The 18,791-nt window shown below is 38.0% G+C and overlaps 1 protein-coding gene and 1 long non-coding RNA gene across 5 annotated transcripts; both read right to left on the bottom strand.

The window, feature by feature from the left end:
* Positions 1 to 1,421: 1,421 nt before the first annotated feature.
* LOC126604466 (probable 3-hydroxyisobutyrate dehydrogenase-like 2, mitochondrial) lies at positions 1,422 to 2,880 on the bottom strand. The gene has a single exon (XM_050271728.1). It carries the CDS (start codon positions 2,728 to 2,730, stop codon positions 1,807 to 1,809), a length of 924 nt encoding a protein of 307 aa, XP_050127685.1. The 5' UTR covers positions 2,731 to 2,880; the 3' UTR covers positions 1,422 to 1,806.
* Positions 2,881 to 10,566: 7,686 nt separating this feature from the next.
* Positions 10,567 to 18,510, bottom strand: LOC126604470 (uncharacterized). 4 transcript variants are annotated; one of them, XR_007616619.1, is made up of 4 exons: positions 18,441 to 18,506; positions 18,117 to 18,279; positions 17,875 to 18,034; positions 17,199 to 17,769 (listed from the first exon to the last, which is right to left on the bottom strand). It is a non-coding gene; the product is annotated as an uncharacterized LOC126604470 (long non-coding RNA). The 4 variants fall into 4 exon arrangements; XR_007616616.1 differs by lacking the exon at positions 17,199 to 17,769 and adding an exon at positions 10,567 to 11,137 and having other exon boundaries at positions 18,117 to 18,504; XR_007616617.1 differs by lacking the exons at positions 17,199 to 17,769; positions 17,875 to 18,034 and adding exons at positions 10,567 to 11,137; positions 11,243 to 11,402 and having other exon boundaries at positions 18,117 to 18,503.
* Positions 18,511 to 18,791: the final 281 nt, after the last annotated feature.

The raw sequence follows: 18,791 nt of genomic DNA, 5'->3' as shown, positions 1-18,791 counted from the left end.
AGAGGATCCAAATCCCATATTTTGTATGGTGCTTCACAGAGTTCTGTTTGTGTAAATTTGTTGCGTTGGTAATAAATTTACCTTTTAACCATAAAAAAAAAGCCATAACCCACAATCCCTAATAAATATCCAACAAAATTGCAATTGCTACTTGCTACAAAAGATCTTAGGGAAATAAGTCCCATTGATAAGGTTCATATTTTCTTTTGCTTTTAGTTTTACAAAAAAATTAGTAGCTCAGTTGATTAAGAGTATTCACTCTTACTCAAGGTCTTGAGTTTAAGACTTTGCTCATTCCAAGTAAACATGTCACCCAGTAAATAAGGGAGATCAAATTAATCGTATTTCAATCAATCACACACGCTTAGATAATATTTTCACGCAAAGAAGAAATACCTAATTTTATGATAAACGTCTTATTTTTTATGCGCCCAAGTTTGAAACTCTTTGAACCTAAGTTTGAATTAACTTTTTCGCACATTAGAGTATTAACTTTAATTATCGTTTTGTCAAAATATCGTTTTGTCAAGTAAACAATGAATGTTAGCTTATGGATGCTAGACTTGGACATAGAAACGCAAGTGTCAATTATACAAAACAGGCTACAGTTATGAGAGAATCGATGACGTTTACGGTTCTATCCAAATTATTACCGGACACATACACCAACCGAGAATGTTTATACTGAAGTGCAGCTGAGTAGGGGTGCTATTGGTATGATTATCATATCAAAATCCATGTACCAATTAATATGATAAAATCTATTATCATGACTGTGTCAAACTTTCGGTATATCAAATTTCGACATCCTAAATGGTTCGGTTGACATGGTATGGTAACGGTAATTACCATTTTGTTTTGGGCCATTCTTTTGGGTCAATTTTTTTTTTTCCAATCCAATTTAAGGCACAAACGTGTTTTGGCCAATTCCCTTGGATTTCTAAAACTTTTTATTTAATTATGAGAATTTTATAGAGATTCATTTAAGAAACAAGAAGTAAATAGATAGACGAGTTGCTGAAAGAATCCAATATCCCTAATATAAATAGTACAAAGATTCCTAAATTTCATCTTTACATCTTTAAAATTATACAAAAATTAACTTGTTAGACGAAGTCAAGAAGAAAAACATCCTAATTTGATGAAAGAGAAGATGAGATGGACTCAGGAAAAAGAGAGTCGTCGGAATTGGAGCAACAGAGATGAAGTCGGTGGCTAGATGAGTGAAAAGATGAAGAGTCGTAGCGCAAAAAGGCTTAGGTTTTTTTATTGGGAAAGTAGATGTTAGAGGGTGAGATGATTGGATAAATAACTAAGGAAAAATTATAAAGTGCATATATAATGATAATAATACCTAATTATATATAAATGAATAAATAAATAATATAATATTAATAGCAGTGATATGGTACGGTATACCATTGTTAATGATTTTAAATACCATTATTGTATAAAAAAATATACGGTACAATACAAATACCGTATCATTACCAATGGTACAAATTTTTTTTGCATAACTTTGATATGGTACGGTTGGAATGGTAATTTGGCAAAAAATTTCACCCCTCACAGTGAACAATTGGGGTTCTATTAGTTCCATCAACTTCACTTTCCAAGCTCAAGGATTTAGGAACTAAAACTAACATTTGAAGATACCGTAGATAAATCACGAAAACAAGTAGATAGTACGTACCATGGATCAAGGCTACGAAAATACACAGAAGAAAAGAGCAGGGATGTTGTGACAATCTGTAAAACTCAAAAGATTTCGGCCCAAACCTTTCAAATTGAGGTGACCATTTCATCTCACTTTCCATTGAGCCTCTCTATGGCAGTGATAAGACCTTGAGTTCCAAGCTTCCCGTCTCCATTCGCCACCATGCCGGAATATAACTGCTTGCACAATGCAGCACCAGGTAACACCACCACTCTCTCATCCTCACTCTCCTCCACAACATCCACACCCATTCCCAAATCCTTCACCATATACTCAGCAAACCCACCAGGCCTGAAGTCCCTCCCAATCATCCTCTCCCCAAACAACTCCATCACCATTGACCCCGCGGCCCCGCCCCTCACCGCCTCCATAAACTGCCGCACATCCAACCCCGCCTGCTCCGCAAACACCAACCCTTCACTCAGTCCTAGCAAATTCCCTCCCACTACAATCTGGTTCGCAATCTTGCAACTCTGGCCAGAACCGGCAGGCCCCACATAAGTAGCCTTCCCCAAAATGTCAAACAACGGGGCCAACCACTCGACAACGGAAGCATCACCGCCCGCAAGAATGGCGAGTTTGCCTTCTCTAGCGCCAATGTCGCCACCCGACACCGGCGCATCGACGGACCAACAATTTTTGGCGCGCGCAGCAGTGAATATCTCGCGCGCAAGGGCCGGATGACTGCTAGTCATGTCGACGGTGACGGAGTTGGGACTAATGCCGGATAGAATGCCGGTTTCTGGGTGGAGGACATTTGATCGCACATCTTGTGGGTGTCCCACCATGGTGAAGACGACGTCGCATAGCTGAGCAAGATGAAAAGGGGAATCGGCGAGTTGGGCACCGAGGGACTGTAGTGGTTGAGCTTTGGAAGGAGTGCGAGCGTAGACGGTGACGGAGTAGCCGGTGGAGAGAAGACGGGTGGCCATGGCGGCGCCCATGACGCCGATGCCAATCCAGCCCACGCGGGTTCGGGTAGGAGAGATGGGGTTTGGGTAAGGAGTTCCCATGTGTTGTTGTGGAGATGATGGCCGAGGAGTCCGGTGGTTCGGCGGTTGGTAAATAATTCACCCACAAATGGAAGACTTCTTGTGCTCGGAGACATCGATGAATGAAGACAAGATCGGATCAATCAAAAAGGACTCAGCTACTTTTTCAGGACACGTGTCAACCTTCAAGTGAAGAGTGGGATTCGTATAATGAAATTAGAAAGTGTTGGGCTCCTGATCTGTCTCTTTTTGTGGGAACTGGATCTAAGGAATCTGCGCCAATTAAGTAATACATCTAGGTCATTAAAATTTGATTTAACGGTTACAAACAGAGAATCTCTTTAAGAGTTATAATAATTGTAACCGTTGGATCAAATTTCAATGACCCGGATGTATTGCTCAGTGGGCTCATATCTTTTTGGATCCGGAGAGGAACCAGTTCCTTTTTTGTGTACTAATATTTTGACATATGTCTATTAATTTAATTTAAAAATAATTCCGTTAATTTCATTATTTCCTTGCCTCACTCCATCGCCTTCCATTTATTTTGCAGTTAGAACATGTTACGCGCTCCTCAGGTGGAGGGATCTTTTTGTCAATTCACTTTCAAAGGCTCATTAGAATCAATTTGTATGAAAGCAAAAAACATTTTTTTGTAACGATGTTGAAGTAAGGTTCTGAAGAGAAATGGAGAAGTTGATTTTGAATATGATTTTGACAAGGGTTGTTGAAGAATTGAAGTAAAAACTATGTAAAAATATAGTCTTTCATTTACAACGAGTTTTCAAAATTATTTTTGTAGGTCAGCAAATAAATGTGTGGTTCACTTTAATTTATTCAAATATTAAATTTTCAAACTCTTATGGAGGGAATTGCCGACATGGGGCAGTACAAACCCCAATTTTAGCACCATATTGACTCAAGCAATAGGACCATATTGACTAAGATAATATTATTTTGGAGCTATTCTAGCCAGCCTCATGAAGTTAATTGGTGTAACTATCCCTACATGTGACATTTTTTTATAGTTAAATAGATAAAAAACAACCTAGATGGTAGATTCCAACTGTTAAGAGAGTTCAGGTGGTAAAAAATAAAAATTGAAAATTCAGGTGGTATTATCACACATGCTTACAAGTTTAGATGGTACTTGCAAAAAAATCCTTTTTAAAATTATGTCTTTGCTTGTTGGTTGGCTTTAATGGTTTTATATATTTATTTTCTATTGATTGTGATAGTCTTAGCATTGATTGGTGTCGAATTTATATTCTATCTTCAAATATTAAGTTCAAATCTTCTGCCCTCATTTTGTGTGTGGCTTCTCAGCGGTATCTATCATTGATTGACATGTGTTACTAAACTTAACTCTCCTGAACTTTGTTGTTATAAATTTAACATGTGTCAATCAATAATAGAAGCCACACACAAAATGGGTGTAGAAGATTTGATCTCAAGAGACGCACCGATGGTTTTGGCTTCATAAATTGCTAGCCTTTCAATTTCGTTCAGCCAATCAATGATAGGACCACCATCGAAAATATTTGAGAGATCAAATATTCTGCACTCATTTTATGTGTGGTCTCTGTTGTGAATATCGCGTATAGGAATGAAAAAAACGAACTGACTTGGGAAATCAAAAAACAAAATAACCAAGGCAAATCACACCAAGAATTAACGCGGTTCGGCTATATGTGCCTACATTTACGGGGCAACAACAATCTTTCACTATATCAATAATGAATATAACGGATAATCTTACCACGCCTCTAGGATTAAAGATTTGACGATAAATCTGAAAAAACAAGGGATACACTCTTATCTCTTTTCTTTTCTCTTGCACACACTTTCCCCTTGTCTCAGTTTAGCTCCTTGCGTAGTATACAACTTATTGTTTTGCTCCAATTCAAAACTAGTACAATAGCCCCTTTACACAAACACAATAAAGGTCTTATTCAATAAGTATTACTAATCCTAGTTGAAATCCAGTTATGAATCCTTCCAATTGAGAAACTAACTCCAATTGGTAAAAGAACTTAAGTTGGGTAAACAATTTAAATTGGGGAAACAACTCCAATTGGTAAAACAACACCAATTGGGTAAACAACTTAAATTGGTAAACAATTTAAATTCAGTTAACAACTTCAGTTGGGAAAACAACTCCAACTGGGTAACCAACTCCAATTGAGAAACCACTCCAATTGAAAAACAACTTCAATTAGAAAAACAATTTAATATTTTAAGACTATATTTCCCAACAACCTTACGACAACTCATTATGGGCTGGAAAAACCCAACAATCTCTCCCTTTAGACCATGAAGAAGGTATACCAAAATAAGATTGCTCCTCGTGATCAAACTTCCATTGATCGAACTTCTCATAACCAGGACCCCTCTAATCGAACTACTCATAACCAGACTCCCCTCTTGATTGAACTACTCATGACCAAAATTCCTCTGATTGAACTACTCATAACCATGCTTCCCTGATTGAACTACTCATGATCAGACTTTTCTTGATCGAACTTCTCTTGACGAACCTCCTGATCAGAACTACCATCATCATTGAAAAAGGAAATTATAGAATTTTTTTTTCTTTCGAGAAAACATCACTCTTCTTCATCTTTGTTCAATCAGCATCAACATGTTCTCCATTCATGATTTCCATGCAACCTAGTTGGTACATATCTTGTTTCTTATTTGCAACAGTTGGCTGTTGATGATAGGTGTTTGAATCCTCTTGTAGTTTGAAGCATGATCAAGGGATTTCGAGTTTCTCATACTCGAAAAAAAATAAACGAAATAATTTTGGAAATACCGATTTTCAATAAACCGAAATTTTTGGTTTGGGATTAGTTTAGTTGCTTATTCCGATATCCTTGGTAACCACTTTTCGGTTCATTTGCCGAACCAAAATCAGCCTTAAATTTATCTAGCAGGAAGTTTCGAACCCTAAACGTATATGTAAAGATCTAACATCCTATCTACTAAAATATTAGACCACATACAAAAGAATCAAAACACCCTATTATGTATAGGAAACATTTAATATACCAAAACGGTGAATCTTCCACGCAGTCTTATACATACGAATAACATGATGCTTGTGAAGATTGCCACCTCAGTACTTGTCAGCCCCAACCTACCAAGGCTACCATGGAGCTTCAGTCTCGAGAGAGCCACCCAACTACAAGTCAACCACAACCTACCATCCAGAGGAAGTCATTTATCAAGCACCCATGTTTCCACCTTGAATGTATGGGTTTTCAACTTTCGTTATTGAACCAATCATCACTTTAAAGCTTGGAAGTGCCTGGTAATGCATAGAATTTGCATGCTAGTAACACAATGTCATTCTCTTCTTTCACATAATTGATCTTCTCATCAAGTATGTTCCTTAGAGCTTTACATTTCTTAGCATAATGCCCAAACTTTTGACAATTATAACATTGAGCTTGAGATTTGTCATACCTCAAATTTGAGTGTCCTCTTTCACAACCTCTTGTTGAGCTTTCTCCTCTTTCGTTGTTATGGTTGTTGAAATTCCAACCATGTCCAGGTCCCAACCTCGACCATGATTTCTTCTGTTTTGGCTTCTCAACCTTTCTTCTTTCTTCTTTGGGTGGATTTGTATCTTAAGGAGTTGTTTATCAATCAGTCCCTTACCTCTTATTGTGTTTCTCGTCATATGCTTGCAACGAACCCATTAATTGCTCTATAGTAATTTCTACCAAGTTTGTTGTTTCTTCAATAGTCACGATGATGTGCTCGAATTTTAGATCTAACGAGTGTAATATCTCATCCATTATTCTAACATCTCTAGACTTTTCACCATTTCTTTTTAATTGATCAAACTCACCTCTTAATGGAGGAGATACTATGCTTGATGGATCCCAAATTCGAGAACATCGCCGTAACAGTTGAAAAAACAAAAAAACTTGGAAGAAATGACTATAGAGCAATTAATGAGTTTGTTGCGAGCATACAAAGAGAAATACAAAAAGGCAAAAGACTGACGAACAACTTCTCAAGAAGCAAGCCACCCAAAGAAGAAAGAAGAATGCTTCAACAATGAGAAAAGTCAAAACGGAAGAAGTCGTGGTCGATGTAGCAAACGTGAACGTGGTTGGAATTTCAACAACCGTAACAACTATGAAAAAGGAGAGAGCTCAACAAGAGATCGTGGAAAAGGACATTCAAACATCAAATCTCAAGTATAATTTTATAATTGTCAAAAATTTGAACATTATACTTGAGAACGTAAAACTCCAAGGAACATACTTGATGAGTACGTCAATTATGTGAAAAAAGAGAGAGAAGGAACACTCATATAAGAAAACACATTTTTACTTCGCTTACACTCGGAAGCTATATTTATAGGCATGCTTTGCCGACATCAACCATTGCTAGAACATTCTAGTTATCATACACCACCGACATAAAACTTGCATAATAGCCATACATATTTCCGACTTCTAGTCTATTCTACAAACAAATCTATATTATAATATTGCTAAATCTTTCTAGCTCCTGCACTACACCGACCTTGCTAGAATTGTCTAGCACACGTGCGTGAATCTTCTTTTGTGCTTGCGTTGCCTTTTCAACCTGGGCTGGACCCGTATTTGAATTGGACCAAAAACAAGATTATACTTCAACATGTTGCTCTTTAAGAGTTTTTTCTTATTAATTCAAATCACATCGTCGAAAACTATGAACATGCAGCATTTCAATTTTCCCATATCTACTTGACTACATAGGCAAATAAGGCTAGATCTAAATGCTGTAAAAGTACAGTACTCCTTGTCCCCCAAATCTACTTTTCACTAATCCTCATTCTCGTCGTCTTTCTTATCCTCTTCCTCATCTTCGTCCTCTTCCTCATCCTCGTCCTCATCGTCTTCCTCGTCCTCATCCTCCTCCTCGGCAACCTACAATGATAAATCAGAAATGCAGGATCTGAAAGTGATTACCAGTTACAAACAAGCTATAAGGCACAACGCATAAACATGTTAACAATTATATAATCACTTAAAGGTGAGAAAACACGAAATAGAAAACACACAACCTGCTACCTAAACAAGTTCATTGCCAAAGTCAACCAAAATCAAAGACAAGACCAATATATATATATTTTTTTTGAACAAACGATATTATCTACATTAAGATAGAGGAGGTGGACGTAGCTTCATAATGAGCTAGTAATAATGTGGTTCGAATTCGCCTTGTTTTTACGAGAATCGAACTTAAGACCTCTTACTTACAAATAAAGAGGAATACTACTAAACCGTAGTATTAAGTAGCAAGACAAGACCAATATTGACAACGCGAAATAGATGCCAAATAGAGTAAAGATAAAATCAAAAAGGCCACACCATGCCCTTTACCTTTCCTATATTGACTTGAGCAGCTATCACATTAGCATATCTCATACGCCCAATTAGTTTGGACCTATAATATCGCAACCAAAGTTGAGGCATCACAAACCTCTTAGAGAAGGAAGGGCACAATCAATTTAATGAATGAAAAGAAAAGCCGAACCTATATTCTTTGTTTAGACTATTTGCAACTGTTGGTGCAGCTAATCCTCTACTCCATCGGCCAGTTAAATCCTTCTTGATTTGATCGAGGAAGGCAAGAGGAATTTTTCGACCTATAGCCTCAGTTGCGACTACACGGTAAACTGCAGTACCCAAATGGTAAGGTAAACATACATACATAACAAAGTGAAAAAGATGTACAACTAGATTAGGAGCTATCAACTTGTTAAAATAACTAATTATATATGATAATGAAACAGATGAGAGGCACAAAGAAAAGAGGCTAGAGGAAAAAAAAAAATATAAGTAATACATGTGAGGATATGAAGGTAAAACAGTTCCAAATTGGTGAAAGAAGAAACCTTGCAAGAGCTTAAAAGAGGTTGGGTTACTTCCCATATTGCCAATCGCAACACGTGCGAGGGCGTGTGAGGATGTGAAGGTAAAAGAGTCGCACATTGGGAAAATGAGAAACCTTGCAAGGACTTATAAAAGATTAGATTATTTCCCATATTGCTAATTGGTTTTATAAAGGAATCTCAACTTTCTTCGGTACAGATGTTTCCAGAAATCTCAAGAACCTATCAACATTCTGACAAGACAAATTACTTTAAGCAAATAACATGTTCGTTCAGTTACAAAAACAATTACCATATTTGATCTTTTTACCGAGCACAGTACCAATTATTTTGAGTTTATTCCAAACATTTTCTAAGGCCAACAAAAAACGGCTTTTGGAATTTCGAGAACGGAAATCTAGACCGATCTTATAGGATGGTCATAAAAAAAGACGATAGTCTAAACCAGTTGAATACAAGAAACTGTTGGAAATTTGAGTAGTTTTAGTAGAAATTTCTTTGTCCCACATTGATCATTCTCAAATTTTTTTTTATCATTTTATAAGATTTTGTCCTTTATATATAATTAATTATCAGAAGATGGGTGACACACCCCGTCCCGAAGGAGGGCATGTTGGCCGTCACGTGAGAGTGACGTAACCATTTGCACAGTACGGAAGCTTTAAGATACAATTTATAAGTTGATACACCCGAAGGTGAGTCCTAATTTTGTCCAATCTGTCAGAACACCGTCGAATTCCTCGTAGTCACCACACCTTTGTGATTCCTGAACCTGGAGGGGCGCAAAACCAAAATTGAGTGGGTCAGTAAAACAATTCTTTTTCCAAATCCAAACATTTCTCAAAACGTTGTAACCCCTCTCCGTAAAACCTGTATACTTTCCCAGAAATGTAAAATATAAATATACATATATATTCTCAAGACTTCAAGTCGTTAACTCAACATTTTCATAACAATTATGCCATGCCACATCATCTCAACATTTCTCATATTAATTATGCCATGCCACATCATCTCAACAGTAATAAGGTATGAATGCATCAACATAATCATATCAGGTGCAAGAAAGTAATCAACCGTAGGCCCTCTAATAGCCCTGTACGGTTGAACCTAGAGCTCAAAATCTATCATTATCACTCTACCGGAGTCACCTCTGTGACCCGTCCGGCCTTCTGCACGCAAGTTACGCTCTAGTGCTTCTCATAAATCATCTGTGCACATAATCTAAGGTCACCCACCAGTCGGAATCTCACTAACACTCTCGCGACTGGTCTGTCGTACCCACTCCGCGTGGACTGTACGACTAGCATCTACTTGGATCCAAGGCGAGCGTGCGATGCGGTGAATACTATAAGCACTAAACCATGGTGCAGGATTTGAGCTCAATATATATCATCATCATCATAACAGTAATTAAATACTCATCTGTGCGTCCACCGCACCATTTCATACATATGCATCATAAATCAATTCTTACCTGTGCGTCCACCGCACCAATTCATACATATGCATCATATATTAATTCATGCATGGCATTTCAACTCACATTTCTATATACTTTTCATATCAATTCTATGCATGGTATTTCACTTCCCGTTTTTCCACATAACTCATATGCATTTCATTTTAAACATATTTTCATTTCAATTCAATTTCTGGGAAACGTCAAGTATATATATATACGGAAAACAAAACTGCCCACTCACCTGGAGTTCGTCCAAAAACTCCCTAGCACCACACATCAAGGCGTCATGACGATCGCCGCCTAGAATAGTAATCAAATCCAGGCTCAGAATTCATATCGATAGAATACATAACTTATATAAAATACGTCACTACGTTGATCGATCCGGAAGATCTGCCACTCAGATTTTAAATCCATAACTTCCAGAGGTCCACATTATACCTCTAGGACAACATCCTAAAATTTCATTACCATCCAACGGTCGGGTCTCCGTCAATTTCCAAAACTAAGTGACGGTTAACATTTTATATTATGGACTTACAATTCCAATTCCGGAAGATCCGTAACTCGGATTCCCAATCCGTAAGTTCCAATAATCCTCAAATATTACGTATTACAACGTATCAAAGTTTGGTGACGATCCAACGGTCGGATCATCAATTCACATTTTCACCTAAATGTGAAAACTATAAAACGTTATTTGAACACCTAACCAACAATCCTCAATAACTTTCTCATACGGTGTTCAATTTAGGTATATGAATATACCACAGTGATCTACTCGACGTCACGGACGTCGACATATTTTTAAAATAATTTTATTTTTATTTTTTATTTTTACTGTAGCACCTTCTTCTTCCTTGGGTCGCCGGACTGGTTTTTCCGGCGGCCGTTTTCCGGGCAGTTTTTCAAATTGCCATAACTTTGTCATTTCTCAACGAAATCAAGTGATTCAAAAACGAAAGTTGTAGCCCTTGAAGAGACAAAGAGAATGGTACCTTGCACAACACCTAGTTCGCCGTGGTTTGGCCGGAAAATTCCTCGAAAGCCTCGGAGGTCGCCGGAAACTGGGTATTTTTCAAATGAGTATAACTTCTTCAATACTCAACGAAATTGAGTGAAACAAAAAGGAAAGTTGTAGTACTTGACGAGACGAAGAGATTTATACCTACCTCGACTCCTAACTCGCCGGGGATTCGCCGGAAAACGCCTCGAAAGCTCCGGCCAAACTTTGAACTTGTCGATCTCCGTGTTCTTACGTCCAAAAACTTCCAACGAAGCACTCCGAGCTTCCTTGGGACCTTAATAAACTCTCTGTGATCTTGTTTTAGCCTAAAACGTAACCAATTCAAAGCTCATGAACAGTGTCATCTCACGGCAACTTTAGAACTAGGGTTTTCGAAGTGAAACTCACCTGAAATTGGTATCCCCGTGCTCGTGAAGTCCCCAGGATCACGATGGTGGTCTTAAATGGAACGTTGGTACAAGATTGTGGTGGTTCTTGGTGGTTGCCGTGAGTTCGAGAGTAAGAGAGAGAATGAGAGAGTTTTCAGAAAAGAATAAGAGAGAGAGAGAGTCTGGAATGAAAGAAGAAGAGAGAAGAAAGGTTACGGGTTTTAGGGAGGGAATTCAGGGTAGGAGGCCCTACCTAAGTCCAAGCACAAATTAACACATACAAATATAAATCTAACCCTAGTTTAGGATCTTAAAGTAAAACAAATGTCATACATTTACACACCTTAATCCCGTTTAAGGTCACATTGGTCATCTCACGTCCTCGGAATTAATAATTCCGGGACGGGCTGTGACAATCTCCCCTCCTTATAGAATTTCGTCCCCGAAATTCCAATCACCAACCAGAACATCAAAACTCATAAAATAGTCTCGGATACATAACTCTCATCCGTTCTTCTGTCTCCCATGTAATTTTCTACTGAATGATTTCCTTCACAAAGCTTTTACTACTTACTCTGTCTTAATTCTTAGGACCTTCTTTTTTCCAATCCAAAGTCGTCCTTGGTTCCTTATCAAGTCGAATCCAATTTAATTCTCAATAGTTGCACTAGAATCTCATGTGACGACTCTGCCACCTAGCGACAACGCATCGAACACAAAATACATTAAGTACCGTTGCCCTGTCTGGGAAAAAGTTATTACTCAGCACTGGAGTAATTGTACTAACTTGGTACATTGACCAACTATCACTTCAAATTCGATCATAACCATCTTGTGTACAAGGAAGCTTGTACACATAATCCAAAGTAATATCTTTCCGTTTCCACTGCGAAACAGAAAATAATTATCTCAATCCAAAGGTTTATCTCTTTCTGCTTCAATCTGCTGACCGATACAACGTCGGATGGTATAATAAATCTTATTACGTCCGGAATATTGCAGAAGCTAAACAATGTACTTCATCCAAATTTGCTTGCTTTAAATCCTCAGCATTAGGCACATACGTTTTCGTTTGCTTGTATCCATATACCATTTGAGTCTCGAGTACGACCTTACCAAACAGGCCTAACTTGAAAATTAGCAAGTAGAGCTTCTTCTCGATCTCCAATTCTCAACTTTACTTCAGTTGATTTCCAATCCACAAGAAGATAATCTTGGCAAACGTGCCAGACATTAATCTTACTGTAGTCTTCTCGCCAAGTGCTTGAGCTAGAACAAACTTTACGATCACCCTGATCGTACAATCATGTTCATTAAGCAATACAATTCACTTTCGCTGCCTCATATCAAAATCCTTCCAAGTAATGGATATTGAAGACTTTTTGGATTCGTAAAAATCTTGCATTCTTACCAAATATAATGCCTTCATAACTTCACAGCAAGAATGGTAATCATGACTTCCAAGTCACCCGTAGGGTAATTCATCTCATGAGGTTCCATTTATCGTGAAACGTATGCAATCACCCTAACATTTGCATCAACATGCATCCAATACCATTCAAGAAACATCACTAAAAATTTATGATTACCATTATTCTCTGGGATTACTAAAATACGTGCATGAGTGAGGAAATACTTCAGTTGTTGAATCCTTTGCTCACAATTTCCTTCCCACTCATACATAACCTCCTTTCTCAACAGTCTCATCAATGACAAAACAATGACTAAAAATTCTTTCACAACCATCCAAAATAGCCTGATAAGTTAAGAATTTCCGAATCTCAATTATGGCTTGTGGTTGTTCCAATTTCTCAATTTCTGCTATCTTTTAAGGATTCACTTGAATACCTTAAGAATATATAACAATTCTCAGAATGCCACTTGATTCGTTTAACTTTAGCCTTTGCTAAACTTAGCATACAACCAACGTTCTCTCAATCTTTGCTTCATCGACTTAATACATTTACATGCTCTGCTCTAGCTTAGAGTATACCAGAATATCGTCAATGAAAATGATATCAATTTATCAAGGCATTATTGGAATACTTCATCCATCAACTCATAAAACAGCATGAGTATCCATATAGCATCACCAAACTTCATAAAGACTATAACAAGTCCAGAAAACCATCTTATGATCAACGTCACTTAAAATATTCAATTGGTAGTAACCAGATCTCAATTCAATCTTTGAATCTTCGCAATTTACTTCTGAGCTGGTTAAATAAACATCAGTACATCACCATGGATAACGGTTCTCAATCGTTACCCGACTCCATTGTCTATAATCAATGAACAGTCTCAAGATCCATTTTTCTTCCTCACCAACAAACTGGGCTCCTCAAAAGTGTTGTACTAGGTTGAATAAAACTTTTATCAACCAATTCTCTCAACTGAATTTCCAATTCCCTTAACTCATCCTGAACCAATCTCCAATATAAATTTATACCTGGCAACAAATCAATAATGAACCTCATATCTCTGCCTGAAGGCAATCCAGGTATACTTTCAAGGAAGACATCAAGAAAAGTCTAACTCTTTCGACATTATTCACACTACTCCAAACAACATCATTTAGCACCACATGAGCTAAGTATTTTTGACAGCCTTTCGAAAACAATCTCTTTGCTCTCACAGCATAAATAACAGCCTGACTCAATCCATTTTGCATACTTACAAAAGTAATCTCTGTTCATCCAGATCGATGGAAAGTACTGGTTTCCCATAACATTTCGTCTTGTCACAATTATAACCAACCAATCTAATGGAACAGAATTAACTGATACAATATATATTCTATTATTATTAAGCATTCCAAATAAGTACAATACTAACGTAAAATAATCTACCGGTTTGCTTGCTTAACGAATCCACGAATGAGTTATTAATATTACGGTCTGCAGCCCGCAATACTGATAAATCATCGTTGTCTCGATAAGTAGGCAACCACTCTCAAAGATATAACATTACTATTTTGTCACTCAATGCAAAATACATACACTCATCTCAACTACATTTATTTACTACTCTCAAGGTAATAACATACATAATAAGAAATATATCAGCCGAAGTCAACTAGAATGATCAATACGACTGATTCAACTCTTATCTCAATAGTACGTCGGCCGGATCCACTCCGCGTGGTCGGTACGGCCGAGCCTATAACTCACCAATTTCTCATGTGTCAGTCGAATCCACTTCTCATGGTCTGTACAGCTGAACATATAACTCATCAAATCTCTTTGTACTCACGGTCAATCCGACCAAACTACTAAGTCCATAACTCTGCTGAATCGACACTATGATATCATGGAAAATTGTTGAGTACAACTGATTCTAGGGACGATTCACAATTCTGTGTCCCATCTGTTCACATAAACACATGCATTAATTTCACACTTCCCAAAGTGTTAATTTTGTACCTGCTGCACAAAGTACATTTCCTTTACTCGAGACACCTTGTCTCAAATATCTGGGATTACCAGTATATCCATCACTTTTACTCTGACCAGCGACATTAAAACCTCAGCTGGAAGAATTAACTCTAGCTTCACTTCTTTCGAAGCTCTGAATCTTTCTATATCCTTGATAAGACGAATCATTAACTTTATCGTCTTCTTTTAAATTCCCATTCATTTCTTATTCTTCTTTATTCTCGTTGATCATGTTCTCAGAGTCCTCAAGACTCAACAGCATCTCGTATATTCCTGGTAAGAAGTATAATGGATAGTGGTCACCCAAAATACCACTTCCCTTTTTGCCACCCAGCTTAAAACAACATAACACCTCCACCAAATTAACAACCATATCTGGATGGAACGAGGCAAGTCTGAAAACTTTCTATAATATCCCTCGATCATCACCTTCCTTGTCTCATATTTGTAAACTCTTGTTTACTACCATCGATAAATGCCGGAGGGATAAACTTTTCCTTTAAACAAGTCCTTAAACAATTCTCAATCGACTGATTCCTCTGGTGACAACAATTCATACTCCTGTTTCCACCAGGATACAAATTCATAACCAAAACCAGGTAGTCGTCTCGACCCCTTGTCAGAAGGAAATTTCCTTTGACTTGCATAACCTGAAACATCTTTTCCAAATGGTTAAACCGTTACTTCGCTCTCTCAGGTTCATCATTTCATAAGGTGATTCAAGTTCAACTCATTACCCATCTTAAAATGTCCCTTTAGACAATAGACTGAATCACCATAGTAATAGTTTCCCCCTAAACCGCTAAATCAGGGAGACTAAGTTCCTCTAACTACGTGGCTTGCTACGAGGCGGTGTAGTTCTGACAGAATTCACTAGGACTTCTCAAGATGTCCAAGATTGCAACCATGCTCTGATACCAACTGACACACCCCGTCCCGAAGGAGGGCATGTTGGCCGTCACGTGAGAGTGACGTAACCATTTGCACAGTACGGAAGCTTTAAGATACAATTTATAAGTTGATACACCCGAAGGTGAGTCCTAATTTTGTCCAATCTGTCAGAACACCGTCGAATTCCTCGTAGTCACCACACCTTTGTGATTCCTGAACCTGGAGGGGCGCAAAACCAAAATTGAGTGGGTCAGTAAAACAATTCTTTTTCCAAATCCAAACATTTCTCAAAACGTTGTAACCCCTCTCCGTAAAACCTGTATACTTTCCCAGAAATGTAAAATATAAATATACATATATATTCTCAAGACTTCAAGTCGTTAACTCAACATTTTCATAACAATTATGCCATGCCACATCATCTCAACATTTCTCATATTAATTATGCCATGCCACATCATCTCAACAGTAATAAGGTATGAATGCATCAACATAATCATATCAGGTGCAAGAAAGTAATCAACCGTAGGCCCTCTAATAGCCCTGTACGGTTGAACCTAGAGCTCAAAATCTATCATTATCACTCTACCGGAGTCACCTCTGTGACCCGTCCGGCCTTCTGCACGCAAGTTACGCTCTAGTGCTTCTCATAAATCATCTGTGCACATAATCTAAGGTCACCCACCAGTCGGAATCTCACTAACACTCTCGCGACTGGTCTGTCGTACCCACTCCGCGTGGACTGTACGACTAGCATCTACTTGGATCCAAGGCGAGCGTGCGATGCGGTGAATACTATAAGCACTAAACCATGGTGCAGGATTTGAGCTCAATATATATCATCATCATCATAACAGTAATTAAATACTCATCTGTGCGTCCACCGCACCATTTCATACATATGCATCATAAATCAATTCTTACCTGTGCGTCCACCGCACCAATTCATACATATGCATCATATATTAATTCATGCATGGCATTTCAACTCACATTTCTATATACTTTTCATATCAATTCTATGCATGGTATTTCACTTCCCGTTTTTCCACATAACTCATATGCATTTCATTTTAAACATATTTTCATTTCAATTCAATTTCTGGGAAACGTCAAGTATATATATATACGGAAAACAAAACTGCCCACTCACCTGGAGTTCGTCCAAAAACTCCCTAGCACCACACATCAAGGCGTCATGACGATCGCCGCCTAGAATAGTAATCAAATCCAGGCTCAGAATTCATATCGATAGAATACATAACTTATATAAAATACGTCACTACGTTGATCGATCCGGAAGATCTGCCACTCAGATTTTAAATCCATAACTTCCAGAGGTCCACATTATACCTCTAGGACAACATCCTAAAATTTCATTACCATCCAACGGTCGGGTCTCCGTCAATTTCCAAAACTAAGTGACGGTTAACATTTTATATTATGGACTTACAATTCCAATTCCGGAAGATCCGTAACTCGGATTCCCAATCCGTAAGTTCCAATAATCCTCAAATATTACGTATTACAACGTATCAAAGTTTGGTGACGATCCAACGGTCGGATCATCAATTCACATTTTCACCTAAATGTGAAAACTATAAAACGTTATTTGAACACCTAACCAACAATCCTCAATAACTTTCTCATACGGTGTTCAATTTAGGTATATGAATATACCACAGTGATCTACTCGACGTCACGGACGTCGACATATTTTTAAAATAATTTTATTTTTATTTTTTATTTTTACTGTAGCACCTTCTTCTTCCTTGGGTCGCCGGACTGGTTTTTCCGGCGGCCGTTTTCCGGGCAGTTTTTCAAATTGCCATAACTTTGTCATTTCTCAACGAAATCAAGTGATTCAAAAACGAAAGTTGTAGCCCTTGAAGAGACAAAGAGAATGGTACCTTGCACAACACCTAGTTCGCCGTGGTTTGGCCGGAAAATTCCTCGAAAGCCTCGGAGGTCGCCGGAAACTGGGTATTTTTCAAATGAGTATAACTTCTTCAATACTCAACGAAATTGAGTGAAACAAAAAGGAAAGTTGTAGTACTTGACGAGACGAAGAGATTTATACCTACCTCGACTCCTAACTCGCCGGGGATTCGCCGGAAAACGCCTCGAAAGCTCCGGCCAAACTTTGAACTTGTCGATCTCCGTGTTCTTACGTCCAAAAACTTCCAACGAAGCACTCCGAGCTTCCTTGGGACCTTAATAAACTCTCTGTGATCTTGTTTTAGCCTAAAACGTAACCAATTCAAAGCTCATGAACAGTGTCATCTCACGGCAACTTTAGAACTAGGGTTTTCGAAGTGAAACTCACCTGAAATTGGTATCCCCGTGCTCGTGAAGTCCCCAGGATCACGATGGTGGTCTTAAATGGAACGTTGGTACAAGATTGTGGTGGTTCTTGGTGGTTGCCGTGAGTTCGAGAGTAAGAGAGAGAATGAGAGAGTTTTCAGAAAAGAATAAGAGAGAGAGAGAGTCTGGAATGAAAGAAGAAGAGAGAAGAAAGGTTACGGGTTTTAGGGAGGGAATTCAGGGTAGGAGGCCCTACCTAAGTCCAAGCACAAATTAACACATACAAATATAAATCTAACCCTAGTTTAGGATCTTAAAGTAAAACAAATGTCATACATTTACACACCTTAATCCCGTTTAAGGTCACATTGGTCATCTCACGTCCTCGGAATTAATAATTCCGGGACGGGCTGTGACAATGGGCCTTGGGCTCGGGCTCTAATAATTAAATTATTTAATTAATTAATTTCGTATTTAATTAATTAATTATTATTTTTACCAACATACTCATCCTTTCATATGAAGTCTGAAGAGTTCAAAAAGAACACATAGCAAAGCACCCATCTGGAGAAGATGTCTCTCAACAGACACATCCCATTCTCATACCTGTTGTGAACATGCATCCTTCTATTATATATACATCCATCTGCATGGCATTTAGGACACATAAAATCAATATTCTTCTTCTACAATCACA

This window comes from Malus sylvestris, chromosome 15, assembly GCF_916048215.2.
Source record: "Malus sylvestris chromosome 15, drMalSylv7.2, whole genome shotgun sequence".
In the NCBI taxonomy this organism is placed as follows: Eukaryota; Viridiplantae; Streptophyta; class Magnoliopsida; order Rosales; family Rosaceae; genus Malus; species Malus sylvestris.
The sequence above is the reverse complement of the archived record's forward strand: the minus strand, read 5'-3'. Positions and strand labels throughout refer to the sequence as shown.

What these genes read in the sequence shown, in the direction of transcription:
- LOC126604466 (XM_050271728.1), bottom strand. Translation starts at nt 2,730, where the DNA reads ATGGGAACTCCTTACCCAAACCCCATCTCTCCTACCCGAACCCGCGTG.